The sequence below is a fragment of the Petromyzon marinus genome, chromosome 1, assembly GCF_048934315.1.
Source record: "Petromyzon marinus isolate PM22_M1 ecotype Great Lakes invasive population chromosome 1, UKy_Petmar_22M1.pri1.0, whole genome shotgun sequence".
In the NCBI taxonomy this organism is placed as follows: Eukaryota; Metazoa; Chordata; class Hyperoartia; order Petromyzontiformes; family Petromyzontidae; genus Petromyzon; species Petromyzon marinus.
In genome coordinates, this window is record NC_133667.1 from 16,215,540 (window position 1) to 16,238,819 (window position 23,280).

General features: G+C 52.9%; 1 protein-coding gene across 1 annotated transcript; it reads right to left on the reverse strand.

The window, feature by feature from the left end:
* Nucleotides 1-217: 217 nt before the first annotated feature.
* On the reverse strand, nt 218-19,903 carry LOC116941637 (vasculin-like). The gene is made up of 11 exons (XM_076064201.1): nt 19,678-19,903; nt 15,757-17,763; nt 11,156-11,278; nt 8,883-9,006; nt 7,973-8,514; nt 7,410-7,482; nt 6,167-6,588; nt 4,755-5,228; nt 3,691-3,947; nt 3,421-3,523; nt 218-1,202 (listed from the first exon to the last, which is right to left on the reverse strand). The coding sequence occupies exons 3-11, from the start codon at nt 11,219-11,221 to the stop codon at nt 873-875; spliced, it is 2,391 nt and encodes a 796-aa protein (XP_075920316.1). The 5' UTR covers nt 11,222-11,278; nt 15,757-17,763; nt 19,678-19,903; the 3' UTR covers nt 218-872.
* Between the last annotated feature and the right edge of the window lie 3,377 nt (nt 19,904-23,280).

The window sequence follows — 23,280 nt, forward strand, 5'->3', positions numbered from 1 at the left end:
GATCCCACCCAGATCCCACCCACCCCCCACCCAGATCCCACCCACCCCCCCCAGATCCCACCCACCCCCCCAAATCTTTCCTTCACCACCACCACAGTTACAGTCAAGTCTCTGGGCCTGTGCTGTGAAGGCGTCTGGGTTCACAATTGGGGGTTTAACCATTCGTGGGGAATATTTTTTCCGTCGTGTTTTTTGTGTTTTGTCGCTTCAGCGTCTCGTTTCCAGCGGTCGTTTTTTTGTTTTTTTTCTTCTGCGTCTCCTCGAAGTTTCAGGACGGTGCCCCGCCGGCGCAAGCGAGGCGCCTGTGTCAGATTCCGGTGGGTGGTGTTACGTCCCTCGCCGTTTTAGTAGTTCTACGACGTTTGTTGGTTTCTATTCTTCTTCCAATTCTCTTGGCTTTGTCTCTTGATGTACTTCGTCCGAACAAAATTCCTTTTTTTTTTACCATTATTCCACTCCGTTTCAGTTTTCGATGTTATTTTTGTTTATATATTGTTCCTTCCTCCGTTGTCGGTCTCTCTCTGTCATTTTTTTGTTATCCTTTGCGCTTCCATTTCCTCGACGACAGACGCTTTCAACACCTTTGCTCGCGTTCCTGCCGCCCAGGGAGGTCGGTGGGTGGGGGGGGTGGGGGGGCAACGAAGAGAATTAAAAAAAAATTTAAGAGAAAAGAGTTGGAAGAGGATGAGAAAAACGTGGTGGTTTGGGGGGGGGGGTAAGAAAAGAATTAGGGGGCTGCATCGCCGGGGCCTTAGCGGTTGCAGGGGGATTGGAGGTGGGGGGGGGAGAGGTGGGGGGGGGGGGAGAGGTGGGGGGGGGAAGAGGTGGAGGGGGGGGGAAGAGGTGGAGGGGGGGGGGAAAAGGTCGCGGGGTCAAAGGTCGTCGTCGTCGGACGTGTCGGAGGAGGTGCTGGTGCTGTCGCCGTCCCCGCCGCCGCCGCCGTCGTCGTGGGCGAGGAGATGGCCGTCGCCGTGGGCGACCGCCAGCAGCTCGGGCTCGCTCAGCAGCGCCGCGCCCCAGCTCGGGAAACGAAATCCGGGCGAGGGGGCGGCCGAGGGGCCGGGCACCGCCACCTTGGCCACCGTGGCCGACGAGGAGAAGGCGGAGAAGGCGGAGGAGGAGGACGACGCGGGGGATGTGATGGCGACGGTGGCCGGCGCGTGCTTCAGCAGCCCGTTGCGGCGCAGTCCGTTGCTCTGCAGCTGCGGCGCGTCGGACGGGACAGAGAGAGAGGGCGGGGGTCGGGGTGGGGGCGGTGAGATGGGAGCGGTGGTCTCCTCCGTGTCCGTGTCCCCCGCGTATCTACCAAGTGAACCCCCGTGTCTGTCTCTCCCCTCCATGTGTCCGTATCTCCACGTCTACGCATGTCTCCATGTCCGTCTCCCCCCACATCCACCCACGTTTCTGTATATCCCCACATCCACCCACGTTTCTGTATATCCCCACATCCACCCACGTCTCTGTATATCCCCACATCCACCCACGTCTCTGTATATTTCCACGTCCACCCACGTCTCTGTATATCACCACGTCTCTGCATATCCCCACGTCCACCCACGTCTCTGTATATCCCCATGTCCACTGACGTCTCTGTATATCACGACGTCTACCAGCGTCTCTGTATATCCCCACATCCACCCACGTCTCTGTATATCCCCACGTCTCTGTATATACCCACGTCCACCCACGTCTCTGTATATCCCCACGTCCACCCACGTCTCTGTATATCACCACGTCTACCCACATCTACCCATGTCTCTGTATATCCCCACGTCACCCCACGTCTCTGTATATCCCCACGTCTACCCACGTCTCTGTATATCACCACGTCCACCCACGTCTCTGTATATCCCCACGTCTACCCACGTCTCTGTACATCCCCACGTCCACCCACGTCTCTGTATATCCCCACGTCCACCCACGTCTCTGTATATCTCCACGTCCACCCACGTCTCTGTACATCCCCACATCCACCCACGTCTCTGTATATCCCCACGTCTACCCACGTCTCTGTATATCCCCACGTCTACCCACGTCTCTGTATATCCCCATGTCTACCCACGTCTCTGTATATCCCCACGTCACCCCACGTCTCTGTATATCCCCATGTCTACCCACGTCTCTGTATATCACCACGTCCACCCACGTCTCTGTACATCCCCACGTCTACCCACGTCTCTGTATATACCCACGTCCACCCACGTCTCTGTATATCCCCACGTCTACCCACGTCTCTGTATATCCCCACGTCTACCCACGTCTCTGTATATCCCCACGTCTACCCACGTCTCTGTATATACCCACGTCCACCCACGTCTCTGTATATATCACGTCCACCCACGTCTCTGTATATACCCACGTCTACCCACGTCTCTGTATATCCCCACGTCTACCCACGTCTCTGTATATCCCCACGTCCACCCACGTCTCTGTATATCCCCACGTCCACCCACGTCTCTGTATATCTCCACGTCCACCCACGTCTCTGTATATCCCCACGTCCACCCACGTCTCTGTATATCACCACGTCCACCCACGTCTCTGTATATCACCACGTCTACCCACGTCTCTGTATATCTCCACGTCCAGCCACGTCTCTGTATATCACCACGTCTACCCATGTCTCTGTATATCACCACGTCCACCCACGTCTCTATATATCCCCACATCCACCCACGTCTCTGTATATCACCACGTCTACCCACGTCTCTGTATATCACCACGTCTACCCACGTCTCTGTATATCACCACGTCTACCCATGTCTCTGTATATCACCACGTCTACCCACGTCTCCATATATCACCACGTCTACCCACGTCTCCATATATCACGTCACCCCACGTCTCTGTATATCACCACGTCTACCCACGTCTCTGTATATCCCCACGTCCACCCACGTCTCTGTATATCCCCACGTCCACCCACGTCTCTGTATATCCCCACGTCCACCCACGTCTCTGTATATCCCCACGTCCACCCACGTCTCTGTATATCACCACGTCTACCCACGTCTCTGTATATCACCACGTCTACCCACGTCTCTGTATATCCCCACGTCCACCCACGTCTCTGTATATCACCACGTCTACCCACGTCTCTGTATATCCCCACGTCCACCCACGTCTCTGTATATCACCACGTCCACCCACGTCTCTGTATATCACCACGTCTACCCACGTCTCTGTATATCCCCACGTCCACCCACGTCTCTGTATATCACCACGTCTACCCACGTCTCTGTATATCACCACGTCTACCCACGTCTCTGTATATCACCACGTCCACCTACGTCTCTGTATATCCCCACGTCTACCCACGTCTGCAATTCCCCCCCACGTCTTCTCGTGCCATCTCTCCGTGTGCGTACCCCCACCCCGTGTGCTACCCAGGTCTCCCCGCCCCGTTGTCTCCACCCGTACCTTCTCGCTGATGCGCTGGAATTCCTTCATCTCGTCCTCGGTGAGGGGCTCGAACGCCTCGTCTTGCTCACACAACTCTGTCCAGCCCATCTCCCTCAGGAGCCTGGAGCACGCGGAGGGGGGGCGGGGGGGGGTGCGGAACCCCCAATCATCAAAAACGCTCTTCCTTCCCAGATGACGAAGCCACTGGAGCTATGCACTTTTAAATCGACATTGACCAACTTACTCTCTCTCACCACACTCCCCTCAGAATCCCTCGTACCCACCCACCTGTGTTCGGCCTCCAGCGAGCTGGACAGCATGTGATCGTCAGGCGATGACGACGCCTCCGGCGACCTCTGACCCCGGTGTTCTGGCCAATCGGATGCCAACTGCGCTCCCGAGTCCACGGGCGACTCGGTCTCCTCCAGACGCGTGCCGTTGTTGTTGCTGCTGCCGCCGCCGCCGCTGCCGCCACCGCCGTCACCACCTCCGTTGTTGCTGCTGCTGCTGCTGCTGCCGCCACTGCTACTGCGTCGATTCTCGCCCTGAAGCCACAACGGACGACGGCGATCGCACGGACCTCCCGACCGCGGGCGCGACAAGCAGACCCTCGAGTCTAAACTATTTTTTTATTTCACCGGGTAAGGCGCCAACTCAGCTATGTCGCCCTCTTTCCGAAGCAACCTGGCTATCACAAATGATAGCTCAATGAAGTGGCTTATTCATCACGTGGACATTTATAACAGCGGCCAAACACTCTAAACACATGACGCCGATTCTAAACGTGGAGGGGGAAAAAAGCAGGGGACCCGGAGAAAAATCCACGTGACCACGGGGAGAGAAAGGGAGACACGTAACTCGAAACAAACAGCAAGCGTCAGGGTTGGGCTCGATCCCACACGACCTCCTGTATACCAGGCGAGATCTTGATCCATGGCGGCATTAGATAAACGTCGTAAATGAGGATCGTCGTAAACCGGAGACCGCCCGTATTGTGCTCACCGAAACTTCCTGGCAAATCGTATGTTTTTGTATCCTCTGGACAGACGTCTGGTCAGCGAGGATGAGTATAGGTCAAACACCCTCTAGAGGAGCTCCCGCCAACCACCCCCCCCCCCCACTCCTATCGTGAAGGCCCTTCCCGCCAGCAGTGGCCGGAGCAAGCAATTGCAGGGCTGCACCTTAAAATTTGTGCACGCGGCTCATTCGCATAAACCCAGTTAGCAACGCCCTCCCCCCACCCCATAAGCGCTAAGAATATTTAAACGCAGACCCGTCCTGTATTCTAATTGTTTTTTTTTAACCGAACGCCAGGCAACGAAGCCCTTGCCACCGTTCGCACCGAACCACACCTGCTGGGCGTGGGCGGCGTTGGCGGTGCTGGCAGTGCGAGGACGCCCGCCGGGCTCGCCGTTCCTCGCCTCGCGCTTCAGCGTCTTGAGGAACTCGCTCTTGCCGTTGTTGCGAGCACGGCCCAGCTTGGTGAGGCGCGGCGCCAGCGACGAACCGGCCACCTCCACCGGGGAGGTGGACGCCGGCCTCAGGGACGACGCCGCCACCACGGCGGCCGCCGTCGCCGCCGCTGCCGCCGGGATCACCGCCGATCCCGGAGACGCCGGCGCCGCCGCCGCCGCCGAGGCCGGCGCCGCCGCCGCCGATTCCTTGTGGTTGTGAGCGGGCGCCGTCACCACGGAAGCAACTGGGACTGGTGGAGGCGGCGCCGGCTTGGGGGAGAACGGCGAGTAGAGGCGGAAGGCCGAGTCGCGGGTGAACGGGCCCGACGATCGCGCGTCCTTGCCGTTGCCGGGGTTCTTCCACAGCGAGGGCTGCCGCCGCGGAGGGGGAGAGGGGGGAAGAGGACAGGGGTGGCCGGGAATGGAGCTTAGGTCGCCGGGAGTTTAGTAGCGGGGAATGCGCCAACTGCCACACGGCCGCCGCTCCAACGACAACGGCAGCAACGGCCAAAGCGGCGGCGACATCACCACGGAGCTCGTGCCAGGCTAGGTGCACTTTCGAGGCGACGTGAAGTGTCCAAGTCTCGCTGGCAGGGTGTCGCCGGACAGAACCAGGCACCACGCAGGAAAGGCGTCTAAGACGTCTTCCTGGCAAAACCCCACATGACCACTCCCCACATACACACATGCACTACAACAGCACAACTGCATCGCGTCGACCTAGGGGAGGCCCAAGACCGGTTCAGATAATCGTCACTGGTGTTGGCCGTGAGTGGGAATGGAACTCGGGTGGCCGGGTTTGCAACACAGCGTGCTAACCCGCTACACTACCAACCTCCCTCCCCACACACACACACATTTCAACATCGCACGTGCATCACAGCAGTAGACACAATAAAATACAAAGGACCAACTGCACGCACACACACACACACACAACACATACGCACACTCACCCCCACGCACAACAGGAACAACTCCTAGATAACCTGTGCTATAAATAAAGTCAAACTGTCTCAACTGGGTGAGATCCACAAACCAGCGGTAGCCGGCTGCACTTTGCCGAAAGCCACCGCTACAGACAAACGCCCCCGTCGTGTGCCAAATCGTACCGATATATATATTTTTTAAATCAATTCTCGTCACGGGAATCCACCCCCGCCCCCACCCGCCCCCACCTTGGCTGGCAGCGCCGCTGGCTTGGGCACCAGGATCTTGTAAATGCTGCTGGACCCCACCCCAGCCACTCCGCTGCCCGCACCGCTGGAACCCGCCACCTTCCCCACTCCGGCCACGCCACCACCGCTCACCCCCACAGCGGTGCCTCCTCCGATGATCGTCGGAGGCACCACCGCCCCGACTCCCGGCCCCACCACGACGCCGCCGCCGCCGCCGCCCGGCACCCCCGCCACGACAGGAGCGGCCGCTCCCGAAGAGACGGGGGCGGCCGCTACGCCGTTGTGCGCGGAGGAGGCCGGGTGGTGGACCCGTGCGGCGGGGCCGCCGCTGGCGCCGGAAGAGGCCGACGACGACGACGAGGAGGAGGCGGACGAGGAGGCGGACGAGGAGGAGGAGGACGAGGGAGAGCAGAGCTGCAGCGGAGTGATGGCGCTGGCGCCCCCGCACGGCGGCGCCAGCGTGGAGGCGAAGGCGGCCGAGAAGCTCTCCTCGCGGCATGACTTCTTGATGACCAGCATCTTGGTGGAGCGCGGGCGGGGGTTCGGGGGGTTCTCTACAGGGGGGGGGGGCGGGGAGTACAGAGGTTAAGGAGGTCCATGGGAAGGGGTCAAGATCGGTGGACGACAACAAAGCGGTTTGGCACCGGTAGTTGCTGTGCGCTTGGTGGGGGAGGGCGTTTGATCGGATCGCTGCTGCTGGTGGAGTGTGGTGTAGTGTGTGGTGTGGTTCTATGGAGGAGGCTCGTGAAGGACACACTCCTGGTCAGTTGGAGTCAATCGCCCTCCAACAACAATGGGAGGACAGAGGAGCAACGCGCACAACAATGAGCGGAGAGCCAGGCGGATAAAATGGAGTGTTGGCACAGTAGGGGGTACAGCCGGTGCATCTGCCAGTCATCTCGGTCGGTCAACCCATGGCACTTGCTGGGTCTGTCCGTGACCTCCTCCTGCACCTAGCCTGGCACAGCAGCAGTCAACCCATGGCACCTGCTGGGTCTGTCCCGTGACCTCCTCCTGCCAGCAGCGAGCCTTCGACACTTCACGTGACGGCCTCAAAGTGGCGGGTATTGGTTACGCGATATGGTTTATACGGCAAGAGTGCGATTGGCCGCGTGTGATGTGTGCCATGCGGTGCAGTGGTGTGCGGTGCGGTGCGGGTTTGTGGTTTGTGGCGCGGCGTTGTTCGGCCGTGGGGTGGTTGGGGGTTACGGTGTGCGGTTCGCGGTGTACGTTGAAGCGTGACACAAGCGCACGTTCACTGCAGAGTGTGGAGCGATGAAATCGACTCGTGGTGTGCAGCTGCCTAGACAGATTGCTGGCATGCGATGCCAGGTGTTGTGCCGCGTGTGACGCCGCACGGTTGCGGCGGGCTCACCCCAAACGCCGGTCGGCACGTTGGCAGGCTTGCCCTGCCCTGGGTCTCGATCGGCATCTGGGTTCAACGATGGCTGCAACAAACGGAGAAGGAAAACATCCCACGTTGGCAACCGCACCAAACGGCACAAAAACGCAAATAACGCGGGACAGCCCAAAAGGCGCGCCAATGGCGTGCACGTACACGCGCAGCCACGAACACAAAAGACAAAGATCCCCGACCCCGTATGAGCTGAACAGACTGTGGGGGCAAGTGCCGTTAGCGAGAAGCGCCTATGAAGGCTGGAACGGAAACACGAGGGGGGTGGGGGATGGCCAGCACCACGCACGGCCGCCTTTTTCTCCCCAGTGGCAATGTTTTTACACACCCCGCACCTTGCACTCATTTGAGGCTGTCGACCTAGGGAAGGCCCATGAACGGCTCAGATATAAACGAACTAACCGCTACACGACCGCTCCTATGGCGCGTATATACACACACACACATACAGACAACCACGAACACACACTCAGCCAAACGTAGCTAACAAAGTTCGTAGTTTTAACAGTTTATAGTTTACTCACAAAGTCCTCCACTTCAAACTGCTTCTCGTCCGTCTTGTCGTCTCCTCCCCGTCGCGGCCCGTCCTCCATGCCGCCCGGCCCGCCGTCCTCCATGCCGCCCCGTCGGCCCTTGTGCCCTCCGCCGTGGAATGCTCCATTCCGCGAGCGGTGCCCACCGCCGTCCCGGTCCCGATCCCGGTGGTCTCGATCCCGGTCCCGGTCCCGGTCCCGGTCCCGATCCCGGTCACGATCGCGGTAGCCGCGCCGAGGGCCGTCCGAGTCCGGGTGGTACGGCGCGCCGCGCTGGCCGCCCCCTCCGCCGTCGCCGTGGTAGCTCCCGCGGTGGACCCCGCCCCCTCCTCCGCCTCCCCGCCCGTCTCCGTCGTGGTAGGGTCCGCCGCGCTGGCCTCCGCCGCCACCGCCTTCCCAGTGGTAGGAGCCGCGCGACGCCCCACCGTCGGAGTGGAGGCGCCCGGGCGGGCGGCGGTTGCCGTGGTTACCAGTGCCGCGGACCGGCTCCGTTTCTAGGGAGTTCTGACGCGAGATGGGGCGCGTGCGGACATCTGTGTGTGCGGTGGGGGGGGGGGGGGGCGCGAAGAGGGATGGAGGGAAGTACACAGAGTGTTATGAATTATCATCAGCATTAGTGTATTTATGTACATGCCAGATGCAGTTATTTTAGTTGCATGCCTGTAATTCAGCGCTTTCAAAGTGCAGGAGTTCAAAGGTGATACAAAGATCATTGCATGCGAGTGTATGCGTGTGCTTGACTCGGCAATAAGCGAGTACCTGCCGCTTTGCATAAACATCAGCACCAAGGCCTTCGTAGGTGCTACTCGCCGACGGCACTTTCCCCGAAAGTCTTACAGGCTACAAGGGGGAAGATCTTTGTCTTGGGTATCCGTGCGTTATTGTCGTCAAGTTCTCTCACCAGGGTTGCGCCCAAAGCCAGCGTCCAGGAAGGCATCGGACGAGTTGTGCCGGCGTCGGCTGGAGCCGGCACGACCGTCGGGCCTCGACACGTGGTCCCCAGGGCGCTCTGGAGTTGGGGGGAGCTACCAGCACAACCGCCACAACCAGCACCACCACCGTCAACATCGCCACCTCCACCAACAACACTATCGCCACCGTCACCGTCGTCGCCAACACCACCATCAACACCGCCGCCACCAACAAGATCATCACTGCGACAATCATCACCACCAACACCACCAACATCGCCAGCAGCACTATCAACATCATCATCACCACCAATTAAAATATGTATGTTGAACTTCTTTCGCACCATATGTAGCCAACCATGCTAAAACTAAACTATTTTTATCTTATTTAATAATAGGGTTTTTCCCCTTTTTTCTGGCAACAAAACTGAAACCTTTTTACGAGGATTCATGTCTGCATTAACCACAATACCTGCAGTCAAAATGCAAACAAAAAACATACAATGATAATATATGCATTGTCCTTGAAAGTGATTGGTCCACACCAAGGGACGGCCTTCTTTTGAGCCTCGACCCAATTGGTGCTCGATCAGATGACGCCAGAAGGCGTACAGCTCAAAGACAATGCACTATCAAAGTAATGAGGGCTCGGGGTGAGCATCTACATCATTAGACCTCCTTTGCCAGTACCAAAATGTAATAATACTGCAGGTATTGTGGTTAATGCAGACATGAATCCTCGTAAAAAGGTTTCAGTTTTGTTGCCAGAAAAAAGGGGAAAAACTCTATTATTACATTTTGGTACTGGCAAAGGAGGTCTAATGATTATATTTTTGTCTTACCAGATAAGGCCCACTGACCAATATAGCTTTTTCAAAAGTGACCCGGCCATAAATGACAGCTAAGATTAGTAGTTTATCACCTGTGAATTTTTAGCGGCAGCCAAATCCTTTAAAAGTATGTTTCTAAATGTGGAGGGGAAAAACCGGAGGACCCGTAGAAAAATCCACGCGACCACCACAGGGAGAACAATGTAAACTCCAAACATACAGCAGGCGTCACGGGATCTACATTAAACCTACATTATCTGCATCGGCCAGAACCAGGAGTAATACACAGGACCAGCTGTGAAAGGGTTAACTGTTTATGATGTACAGTCTGTTCTCCTGTACCGCTTGTTGCTTTCATAACGATAATTGGATACAGCGCGATTGAGTGAACAGAACTACATCGCTCAAGTAGGAATGAGCGGTTGCGCGGCTGCCTCGGAGTTAGCATCATCGCACAGGGCATTGGGATTCTGCTGGATGCTTCGAGACACTACCCACGCGCCTCAGTCCCTGTTCGGCCCGCGTTACGCATCTCACGTGTTACCGCGGACTGTGCTCTAACCCTGGGGCCATTTTGGCAGTATCCTAAAGAAGGCCGTCTCTGGTGTAGGCCAATCAGTTTCCAAGTCAACGCGTGTATTATCAGAGCATGTTTGTTTGCATGGTTCACCACAAGTACGTGTGGTTAATGCAGACATGATTCCTAGCACAAGGTTTCTATTGGGTGGTTGAACGTCGTAGCGCCTGTATTATTGTCAGAAAGGGGAAAACCTATTATTTTTTCATACTGTGTTTTACCATATATTATTGATTATAACGCGGTTTTTCCACAACGCGGCGTTCTTCAGGAATGCAACTACTACCGCCGTTACAAGAGAACAAGAGAACAGACTATAATATAAATAAACACGAGTGTGTCTCTTTGAGTGGGGAGCGGTAGTGCAGCAGTCAGGGAGCAGCGCCACGAACCCGTTGACCCGCTCACGGTCAACACCGTGACGTTTATCCAAACCGGTCATGGGCCTCCCCTATGTCGACTCAGCCTCAAATGAGTTTACCTGGTGTGGTGTGGTGTGTAAACATCGCCACTGAGAAGACAAAGGCGACCGGGCGTGTTGTTGGCCACCCGCCCCTCGTGTGCCGTGCCGGCGCCTTCATTAGGTGCTCGCTAACAGCACTTGCCCCAACCGTCTTTTAAGGCCATTTGTGTTTTGTCTTTCTCTGTGTCAAGTCTTCACTATATGGGAGGCCTCAATATTCTAGCAGGACCCCTGGTGACCTGCTAATAACGGCTTCTGCACAACCAGGGCGGTCCACCTTGCAGGGAGGTCCCCCTTGCAGGGACCCTCAAGGGGACCCATCAAGGGGATTGAAGGTGTTCTTCAGTAAGGCAACTACTGCCACGTTCATTGGGAGAGCAGACTTGTGGTTACCTTGGCGGTGGAAGGGGGCGGAGTAGGGAAGCTGAGCCAGGCTGGAGCAAAATCATGCTGCGCCATTTAGGTCGGGTGTCTTGCATTCACTGTAGCCAGGCATGAACTCTCATGGCTGGGACCCTGGGGAGGAAGGCACGGGCGTGGGAACCAGAGACACAGAGAACCGGCTGTGAATCACGGCCGAGACCGTGTCGATTGTAACTTAATGAATTGCAATCGAGACTTGGCGCATGCCGTTCGGATTGGGAAGATGCCCCGGAAAAGTTAAACGCACCGAAAACTTTTTGGAATTCGTTTTGAACAAAAAGTGCTTCACAATCGGGGGGGAAAAAAATACAGCACTGTGACGTTGAACTTTTTTCGCACCGTATGTAGCCAACCACGCAAATCGGAGGTGCGGGGGAAGGGAGGGATGGAGGGAGGGTAGGCAAGATAACCCGGCCACGCACAACGCCGCACAAATTGATGCAAGAATCCCACTTCCGTACTGCCAAGGCACGGCGCGCGAATGGCACGAACAAGCCCGATAGAAGGGAGAAATACAGGGGTAGAGCAGAGTAATTGTTTTTTTTTACTTTTAGCTAATAACGCTGCTGTATTTGTAACGAAAACTAACCCTCAAGTCTGACAGAGGGAACGCGCGCAAATGCATGGGAACATGAGACACTCGGGAACATGTGCATCACACACAGAAACGCAAGGGGATGGGAATCAAAGCAAGGTAACACAAGATAGACAGGCTAAGTTTTGATAAACTCTAGGGATGCTTGAAGTATATCCTTCGGCGAATCATAGAACGGCACGGGCGTGTTCTGGCGGGTCACGTGACGGAGTGTAACCGATTTGTATGTACGTTGAACTTCTTTCACACCGTACGTGACCAACCGTGCTAAACGGAGGTGTGGTGAAAGGGCAACCAACTAAATACAAAAAGCAGTTCTAAAGAAAAGATATTTCAATCTAGATTTCAAAGTGTCCGCAGAAGCACATTTGAAAGCGCACGATGCAGTGACCGTCTTTGATGGTCAGCCAAAAGGCGCCGCCGCTGCTGCTGCTGCGAGGATGACCGGAGAACGCGCGAAGGTTTATGCACCTTGTCGAGATCAGCGAGGTCTTGTGGTTCATTTGTGGCAAGCACTTTATCGCTTTGTCTCAGCAGGGAATAGATCAAGCAGGGCTAATCCGTCAGCTTTCGTGGGCGACAACTGTCCTTCGGGCCGCTTATTTAAGAAAAAAGCTGCGCTGAACTGTTGAAGGGATCTGCTCGGAAGGGACAGACCCTGGGACAGGCATCGGAGTTGGTATACCTAGGAGTTACTCAAGATGACCTGCAATCAAAATAATGCAGCCAAGTGGACAAGGGCAAGTTGCGAGTGCTTTTGGGAAACGGAATTGGATAATGAAAAGCAAGATAGCCATGCACTTATATAAGAAAACAAAAAATTATTGGCGTAAATCACCTGCTGTGACACGATTCCGAAACAAGATACCGACAAAGAAAACGCAAGGGCAGTAAACACGGAGAGAGGTGCAACGATTGGAATTACATTGAGAAATCAGGAAAAGGGGGAAAGGGGGAATACCGCGCGAAGCAAAAGGGGGGGTTGGGGGGGGGGACTTGGGCAAGAAGGTGACACTGGAAGGGACTATTTCGATTTAAAGCTTTCGTGACTGCAAGGATTCATCTTCTTTGGTTCTTTCGGTAAAGTCACGTAGAATGAGAAAAAAAGAATAAATTGATCAAATAAAATAACACAATAAAATTCTCACGACGTTTCGGCCACAACACAAGCGGCCTTCATCAGGTGAAGGGACGAGATGGAAGGGACTAGTTGAGACCAACGATGAGGGGGTGGGCGGCCAAATGAGTGAGCGAGTTGACGAAGGTGACGTCAACCGCTTAAGGAGAGCCGAGAGGTCAGCTCGTGTGTGCAGGTGCGGCAAGGATTGCAGCATCGGGAGACACCGCGGGACAAGATGCCGACAGCTTAGGTGGGGGGGGCAGCTTTCATTGAGCAGTGGATAGATCACGGGAAGAACAGATATCCATAATGACAAAAGGCAGGGGTCAGCGACCCGCGGCTCTCTAAGTGACCCGCTTCGTGACGTTGTTTATGAACGACCGCCGTCTCGTATTCACATTGCATTGTGCGGCTCTTGAAAGGTTTTATTTGACCGAATTTGAAAGAAAAAAAAATGGCTCTTCTTGTTACAATTTTTTTTTACCAGCTAAGGCCTACAGAATTGCACAGCTCTTTTTCAGAAACAACCTGGTCACAAATGTCAGCTCAACGAAGTGGGCTTATCATCATCAGGTGGAAATTTACAGCAGCAGCCAACTAAAATACGTGACGTTGATTCTAAATGTGGAGGGGAAAAATCGGAGGACCTGGAGAAAAATCCACGCGACCACGGGGAAAGGGCCGCACGCAAACTCCAAATATACAACAGGCGTCGTCAGGGTCTGGATCCAACACAGGACCTCCCGAGTACCCGGTGAGGGAGTTAACATCTCACCACCGTGGGTTGCCGACCCCAGACGACATCAGGCAACGTGCAGCGTACACAAGTTAAATGCACAGCAACACCACGGGAAGAGTTACGTATCGACGCACGGGAGGGTGGGGGGTGGGGGGGACAAGGGAGTTCACGTTAGGGGCGCAAACGGAGACGCACGCCGACGCACGGTGACGGCACGGGGGAGGGAACCACTACGAAACACGAGAGCACAGGTGAAGAGTGGGGAGACGCGAGGCACAATGAAGCAACCTGTGCCAACACACACACACGTGGACACAAAAGGGACAAGTGCGGTTATAGCGAGTAGCATCTATGACGGCCGGCGGCACACGAGGGGGGCGCGTGGCCAGCACCACGATGGCGATGTTTACTACACAGCGCACCGGGTACTCATTTGAGGCCGAGTCGACCTAGGGGAGGACCAGGACCGGTTCAGATATTCGTCACCGGTGTTGGTGGCCGTGAGCAGGAATCTAACTCGGGCCGCCGGGTTCGTAGCGCAGCGCACTAACCGCTGCACTAACGCTCCCCCCCCCCCCACACAATCAACTCGCAAGCAGCAGCACTGGTAAAAATTCAAGGGTGGTTAGCTTTTTTCCCCCTTTGTTACACCGTATGAGTTAAAATGTCAAGATTATATTTTATTTATTATGCTTGTTTACCCAGGAAAGCCTCAGTGAGTCTTGGGACGCTTCTTTATTTTACCTGGTAAGGCCCCACTGAACGATATGTAGCTCTTTTGCAGAAGCGACCTGGCCATCACAAATTATAGCTCAACGAAGTGGCTTATCATCACCGCGTGGAAATTTATAGCAGCAGCCAAATACTGTTAACGCGTGGAGGGAAAAACCGGAGGACCCGGAGAAAAATCCACGCGACCACGGGGAGAGAGAGACACGCAAAATCCAAATATACAGTAGGCGTTGTCAGGATCGAATCCATGACCTTCTGCATACTCAGCGAGGCAGATAACATCTCCGAGCCACCACGGCACCAATCATTGCAATGAAAAGCCAAATTGAGTAATCTGCAGATCATTTTTTTTATTTTGGCAAACTTATAACGCCGAAGACAAAGTAGAAGAAACCCACAAACACTCCAACTGTGTCAATAAATTTTAGTTAGAATAACATTTCCTAAAATATTTTAAGCATCTGCTGGCAATGTGCGCTGTGTCCGTGTTGCCAACTCCTCAAAGCGGGAAGAGAAGTCGCCGAAGGAACCGGGGGGAAAAAAAAGCGACAGGAAAAATCTCGCTAGATAAACCTTCTAAAAGTTGTCTCTAATTTTGGTAGAAAAATGACAGCATTAGAAAGTAGATATGAAAATAAAGTCATCGGTTAAAACTCAGAGAACCAGGAGCTGCCGAGGACAAACTCACGTGAAGATAGTGTTTTTCGTTAGACAATAGAAGAGCTTTGACCGCATCATTAAACACAGCATTGCAATATTATCCGTAATATTGAAACATTAATTACTACCGCCGACTTTTACCGCCAGCGCCGCAGCAAACACTACCGCCACCAACACCGCTGGTGCCGTAGCCACCACAAACACACGACTGCTGCTACCGGGGCAAGATGAGATCGGACACCAGACACCCCGTGAGCTTACCTAGGCAGAGGAGAACTCAAGAGACCAGAGGACAGCCTCATTGCAAGAGTGACCTAGCCACAGTTAACAGAGCCAGCGGTTACTATTTATTATTCTATTCTTACCAGGTCAGGCCCACCGAGCTATTTAACTCTTTTTTCATAAGCGACCTGGTTATCATAATTGATAGCTCAACGAAGTGGCTTATCATGTGAAAATGTATAACAGCCAAGTACTCTAAACGCGTGATGTTAATTATAAATGTTGAGGGAAAAACCAAAGGGTCTGGAGAAAAATCCATGGCGACCACGGGGAGAGTGAAACACACACGCAAACTCCCAATATACAGCAGGCATCGTCAGGGTCAGCATTGAACCCACGACCTTCTGCATACCAGGTGAGGTGGTCAACATCTCCCAGCCACCACGGTTAACGAGGACCACAGAATAAAGCCACCCCCAATGTTGTTTTCCCCCCATACTCACCACGGGCAGCGGGTAGGTCTGGCCGGGCTGGGTCGGCGAGGCCGGTGAGACGAAGGCCCTGCCAGCTCCTGCGCTGCTCCTCCGCCAACGGAGGGGGTCTGGCCGGGGTAAGGGAACGCAAGGGGGGCCACAGCGAGGGGAGGTCCCCCCCCCGGCTGTAGACAGCGGGGGGCACCCTGGCCAGCAAAGAATCCCTTGGAAGGTGGGGGAGGGCTGTAGATCCTGCACAGCGTTTCAATGCCCCGGGGCAGCCGCCGGTCGGGGTTGGAGGCGTAAGGGGGGGGTGGGGGGGGGAGAGCTGCGCCGAGCCCCCACAGGGTCACCCCGTCGGGCGCCTACTCTCCTCGGCAGCCGCGATGATGTGTCTTCCACCTTCAGTTGCTGAGTCTAGTTTGTATTTTATAGTCCTGCCGCTCCACCCCCCCCTCCCCCCCCCCTGACTCCGGGTGTGTGTGTGCACGTGCCCACACGTACGCGTGTCCTGTTACTAATATGTACAATATTCGTGTGCCGCTCAACACTTCGCCTGACTAAAACAAGCAAAATTACAAATAAAAAGCATCCAAGCTGCCAAGAGCTGCTCGTAACAATCGGTGATTCTGCTACGCGCTCATCGCGAAGTCATTCCTGAGCCCAGCGCAAATTGAAAAGTGAAAACCCAACCCAAAGTATTTTAGTAATAACTACCTAACTTTTTTGACCGTAATAAAAAAAATACAACACAACAACAACTACCACAGTAAGGGAATTACATACGCCTCGCGAATTCACCTCGATGCGCTCGCTCCCATCGTCTATTTACGTCGCAGCCTCATGAAAACAAACCGCGCGATCTGAGGCTCCGGACTCCTTCAGCTTGAATCTTATTGTGTACCCATCCCCCCCTCAACCGCTAAGAACATGACATGAACGCTGGTCCACAACTACCTCATGTCTCCCGAGGAAGCGACTCTCAGGAAGTGAACGCGACGGGTCAGAGACTCTCGTTTTTGCTCCTCTTCCACCTCCTCCTCACCGTGGCGCCACTCTCTAAACTCCACCGCGACCCGGATTGGATATCTCCTTAAATTAAGCGATGCGAGCACTTGACGCAAAATTTTACGAATTTCTCAACTTCTGCCGCCGCATGCGGAGCAACTATTGGCGGAAAAACGGCACGTCGAGGGAGGGGTCCCCAACTAAAAATGGTGAAAATAAGAAAAAAAATTAAGATTCTAAAAAAATATATGTACAGAAAATATGTATAATATGTACACGCGCCGGCAGCGATCAGATTCAGTAAGCGGGGGTGTGGCTGCCTGCACTTATCAGAAGCAGCAGTATTATTTTTTGTAGTTTTTTCTTTTAATTAATCATGCATAGTGGGGGGGGGGGTTGGCCGTCGTCATTTTGTCCACAATTTGGAGTCTGTGAAAACGGCCAGCGCTTAACAGGGAACGTGCGTGGTAAACTACTACACGGTGCCAAACTATTAATACTACGACTGTTACCGTCACTAGCGTACTTTATATTACTATGATTCTTCAGCATTGAAACATGCCTGCTTGCCGATGCAACCTATGACATGACCATCGACATTGTTGCTATTATTATTACAATAACACCGGCCAGACGCCGGGTGGTCACAATACTAAACAGAAACTGCGAAAAAAATCCTCCAAGAACGCCGAGACCAAAAGACGCGAGCGCTCCCAATTCCCAAGTAGCGCTCTCTCGATCAACGCGACGGGACTCCCTGGTACTCGCCTAAGAACCCGACCATCAACAACAACTCATCGGAGGCGGGGGGGGGGGATTTTGTTCGGTGTGTTTGTCTGCGTGCGCGAGGTCAACCCCGTTGTTTGTGTGTATGCGTGCACGTATGAGGTCGCCCCACTGCTGCAATCACAAGATGCACATGGTTGAAGAAGCACACGCATGTGCTGTCATTTGCTACTGCTGCCGTGTTTCTCTGTCGCTCCTCCCGGAAACAGAGAGATCCGCCTCTTCGTCTCTCCACTCTTAAATCTAAAGTGGGGCGCGCGCACACACAAACAAAAAACACGTACAACCACACACGGTTACCACAATTTTTTTTAAAGTAAATCCGAGACAATTCAAGAGTCTGGATCAGTGTTTAATGGGCAACCACCATCCATTACAGGAGTGATAGGCTGCGGGACCCAAAGTTGTGGAGAGCGAAAGCAAGTGCAGCAAAATAATTCGTGCACTGCGCTTGTATTGCTCCCACTCAACGATTTTGGTAATTCACCGACCCGCACTGACCAGCGCGGTGAAGAACGGTTACAAAACCTCCGCACGACCTGTGTGGCGGAGTCAATTCATCCAGCAGTGGATGAACACGAGAGCTGAGTGCACGTCTGCCATGTCACACTTCCGAGGCAAAGGTTGGTGGATGGCGCAGAGATGTGCAAACTTTCCCCAAGCTTGACGAGGTGCTACGAGTTGAAGGTGATGAAAGTAGCACCAAGTGTCCTCCTAAAACCGGTCTTCATGGATAGACGCAACTGTCATCCCCTTGTATGCATGAAGTAAGTTTTGTTCGGACACTTCTGGAATAAAATTTCCAACTGAATGAAAAAATAACTTTTTTGTTGGTAGAGATTTATTAATAATCCATAAGAGATGTTTGTTGGATTAGATCGCGTAAATGTGTCGTTAAACCCGCCACCACCCCACACAGCCAATTCGTAAGGTATGTCACGTAAACAAAAACACGTCGATTTATATAAACGAATGGAACCAAAACATAATTTCATCGATGCATTCCTAGATAAATAAATAAAATGATTACTATTCAAATTCCACAATTCCAATTACGAGAACCGGTTAGTTCACAAACAGTGCATCTCCATTGGACGAACGCTATTACCGGACAATTGATATTATTATCATTAGCAATGCCATTGTGCGATTTAGCATTATTACACCTGTAGTAGTTACTGCTGTTGTGGCAAATACTGTCCAGTATTGTTAATCTTGCAACGTGGGGGTGGCCATGCAGTTCCGTATGCCACAGCCTCAACCTGCCCGCGCAAACCAAAACTAAGACGCATTGCTGCCATCTTCACGAGCATCGCTATCCCAGTATTACTGCTAGTGTAGCAGTAGCAATTACTACAATCACAATCACAGTATTATAGGCACAAGTTAATGTAAGTATCGCAACGTGGGTGCCATAGCGATCCTTGTGCCATTCCCCCCCCCCCCCGCCGCCGCTGCAACTTGCCCTCACAAATCAAAACTTTCGAGCGCTGCTGTTAACCCCATGAGCTGTATCACAATCAATACTGTATCGCAATGAATGCCGTGGACGGCAGTAGCAGTTATGGTTGCGGGAAGCAGCAGTAATCGTCGTCGTTAACGTCGTGTGTTCGCGCCTGCCCCGTGCATTTCCGCGATGCCCCCCCCCACCCACCCAAACACCTCGCTCGACTCTTTTTGAACAAAAAAAGCTTCGAAAACAAAACGTCAACCGCGGACTGTGCCGCCGTGCGAACTCGACGACAAACGAAACACGAATCGACGAAGCAAGTCGACTTTATCGCATCTATTGTTTTCTTACATTAAGCGAATTTAAACTGACGCGAGGTCGTGGTGGTGGTGGTCGTGGTGGTGGTGGCGGCGGCGGCCCCACACGCAACCAAAACAAACCCAGCGAGTGGAGCCACCCGCACGGCGCTTTCGCCCCGCACGGACCCGAGACCGTTGCGGGCGGAAATAAGTCCCGGTCCGTCGTTTTACGGTAACGACGCTCCTTAGCAATTGAAATACAAATTTAGCTGCGAGATTACAAAGCAGCGGCGGCAGTGGTGGTGGTGGGTGAGGTGTGTGTGGTGTGTGTGTGTGGGGGGTCCCACACCGTAGACTAGGCCCGAAGCCTGAGGCCTGTCGACAACAGCCGCGCGCGCCCGCCCTCACCTCGTCTCTGTGGGGGTATTCGTCGCGCGTCTCTCTCTCTCTCTCTCCGCGTGAGATGGCGCCGTTGTGTGCGCGTGTGCGTGCGTGCGCCTGCCTGTCGCTGTTGTTGTTTAGCCTGTGGTGGTGGTGGTGTTTGTTTGTTTGTTGTTGTTGTTTTGTTTGCTGGTAGCGAAACGCAGCGCAGGGAGAGAGGGGGGGGGCGGGTGTCCTTTTCAAAATGGCGGTCGCGGGGGATCCCGGCGTGCACCGCGCGCGCCCGAGCGCGCTCCCACCCCCCCACCCCACCTCTCGCGAGACTTGGATTCATTGTTCGCTTTAATATACATTTATTTTATATGATTTCTATTATAAATGCTCATTTTTCCGGCGACGCATTACCCCACGATTGAGCAAGTGAATGTTTCTTTTTTCGCTATTAGTCGTCGGTGTAAACATTTTTTTTTTACTTTTTAAGATTTAAAAAAAAATCGCCTCATGAATACAGTCACAAAATGCGTTGTGTTTTTTTTTTACAACAAAATTACGTTTGGAGATATTTTTATTTACCTCATGGTCGAGAAAGTAAACGTGGCTTGATGTCTCGACTTCGACAAGTGGCAGCGGTGGTGTTATATTTTTTTATGGTTTCATTTTTGTTGGCAAGTGTGTTAAATATACAGGTTTTCAATAAAGTAATTAATTATAGTAGGGTACTTTTTTACCTCATGATTTATAATAATAAAATGTATTTTGATGGTATCCTTTGTGAGTTGCCTCAAAGGTACGCACTCTACATAGTTGACCAAAATTATGTTTGCTTTATTTGTTCACGCCGGTAAAGTTCTGCAGCATAGCCACCGTGATGATGATGAGAGAGAGAGAGACACGCAAACTTCAAATATACAGCAGCAGGCATCGTGAGCATTGGGACTGAACCCACGACCTCCTGTATACCAGGCGAGGTAGTCAACATCTCATAGCCACCGTGATGATGATGAGAGAGAGAGAGACACGCAAAGTCCACGACCTCCTGTGTACCAGGCGAGGTAGTCAACATCTCCTAGCCACCGTGATGATGATGAGAGAGACACGCAAAGTCCACGACCTCCTGTACACCAGGCGAGGTAGTCAACATCTCATAGCCACCGTGATGATGATGAGAGAGAGAGAGACACGCAAACTCCACGCCCTCCTGTGTACCAGGCGAGGTAGTCAACATCTCATAGCCACCGTGATGATGATGAGAGAGACACGCAAACTCCACGACCTCCTGTGTACCAGGCGAGGTAGTCAACATCTCATAGCCACCGTCTCTCTCATCATCAGTTAAAAGAGTAACACCTATTACTATATCTTGTCACTGGTAAAGGAGGTCTCATAATGTAAATACTCTTTGGTTATTTCGGTAAAGTCACGTAGAAATAAAACAATAGAATACGACGTTTCGATTGCAACACAAGCAATCGTCGTCAGGTAGAACTAAATTTGAGAGACAAAACACAGACACGGAGACACACACACAGACAGACACACAGGCAGAGAGAGACACACACAACATAGACACACAGAGACACACACAGAGAGACACACAACATAGACACACATAGACACACAGAGAGAGACACACACATAGACACACAGAGACACACAGAGAGAGACACAGAGAGACACACACAACATAGACACACAGAGACACACAGAGAGAGACACACAACATAGACACACAGAGACACACAGAACGACACAGAGAGAGACAACACAGAGACACACAGACACACACAGAGAGAGACACACAGAGACACAGAGAGAGAGACACAACATAGACACACAGAGACACACACAGAGAGACACACAACATACACACAAATAGACACACAGAGAGAGACACACACATAGACACACAGAGACACACAGAGAGACACAGAGAGAGAGACACACAGAGACACACAGAGAGAGACACACACATAGACACACAGAGACACACAGAGAGAGACACAGAGAGAGAGACACACAACATAGACACACAGAGACACACAGAGAGAGACACACAACATAGACACACAGAGACACACAGAGAGGCACAGAGAGAGACAACACAGAGACACACCGAGACACACAGAGAGAGACACACAGAGACACAGAGAGAGACACAACATAGACACACAGAGACACACACAGAGAGACACACAACATACACACAAATAGACACACAGAGAGAGACACACACATAGACACACAGAGACACACAGAGAGAGACACAGAGAGAGAGACACACAACATAGACACACAGAGACCCAAGGCCTCTGTGTCGTGGCATTAAATAAAGAGAGAGGGTGGTGGGGGGGCAATCGAAACGTCGTATTCTATTATTTAATTAATTCCCTTTCTCCGTGACTTTACCGAAAGCACCAAAGATTAAAAGTGACTCGTCCTGACACTACAAGATAGAGGGAGAGAGAGAGAGAGAAGTGGAAACGACACGTGACGTGCAGTGGACATCATCATCACCGCCTTCTATACGACTACGCCATCTGCCCCACGAATCGTGATGAGAGATGATCGAGAGAACTCAACACGAGGAATTGAGACGCGAGACACACTCATGCAGACGAGACTCATCTATTTTACAGAGACCACCACCGTGACTGATTTATGTACCATTGAGTTGAACTTCTTTCGCACCGTACGTAGCCAACCGCGCTAATCGGAGGCACGCTGGGGGAGGGGGGGGGGCTGACAACAAACTAAACACAAAAAAATCAGTTCGAAAGAAGTGAGTTTGTCAATCTAGACAAAGTGGTTCTTAACATGGGGGTGGACGCACCCCCTGTGCGTGCGAGACACGGACAGAATTTTGTTTTAGAAGGCGAATCATCGAAAACACAAACCGAACGTATTTGTTAACATTACACTTTTTTTGTTTACGATTGAGAATGAAAACGGGCGCAAGGCTGCATTAAAGCTGATCTAGGACGATCTAAAAGTGCACCACAGCTCCCGGTGGCTTCCTAACTTCGGAAGAGAGAGCGCGTTCCAGACGGCCGCAGAGGCATGCAACGCAGCCGGATTACAGGACGCGTCTCTCGTTGTGCGCCTTATACATTTGTTAAATCGAGAGATTGAGGTCTGTTTAACACGTAGGCTTTCGCGATCAATATCATCCATAATCGAGGTTTTTTTTGGGTTAGATCGCGTAAATGTGTGTCGTTAAAACCCGCCACCACCCGACACAGCCAACTAGTATTTACTGGCGAAGCGTCGTACTTAGATTGTAAATGTTGTGGCTTGGCTCTCCAACACACCGGTGTGCTGTACTAGTACACTACACTACCATACACAATACACGACACAATACACTATGCACTACACTATAGTGACTATACACTGCACTATACACTACACTACTATACACAATACACTACACTACTATACACTAAACTACTATACACAATGCACTACTATATACTACACTACTATACACTACGCTACACGCAAGTGCTGTACTAGTGACGAATTGGCCTGCGTACAGCTTAGCTGCGCGCGTGCGCCTGTACTAGAACACGCGGTTTTGTTTGAGATGTTTTTGCTTTGCTGGGGTGCGTCTTACTTGAGTCGCTCCGACCT

Coding starts and splice junctions, on each gene's coding strand:
- LOC116941637 (XM_076064201.1), bottom strand. CDS start 11,221: ATGGCGCAGCATGATTTTGCTCCAGCCTGGCTCAGCTTCCCTACTCCG. Junction 9,007..11,155: donor CGCCCCCTTCCACCGCCAAG/GTAACCACAAGT, acceptor TTGTGCTGGTAG/CTCCCCCCAACTCCAGAGCG. Junction 5,229..6,166: donor GAGGAGGCACCGCTGTGGGG/GTGAGCGGTGGT, acceptor CCGCGGCGGCAG/CCCTCGCTGTGGAAGAACCC.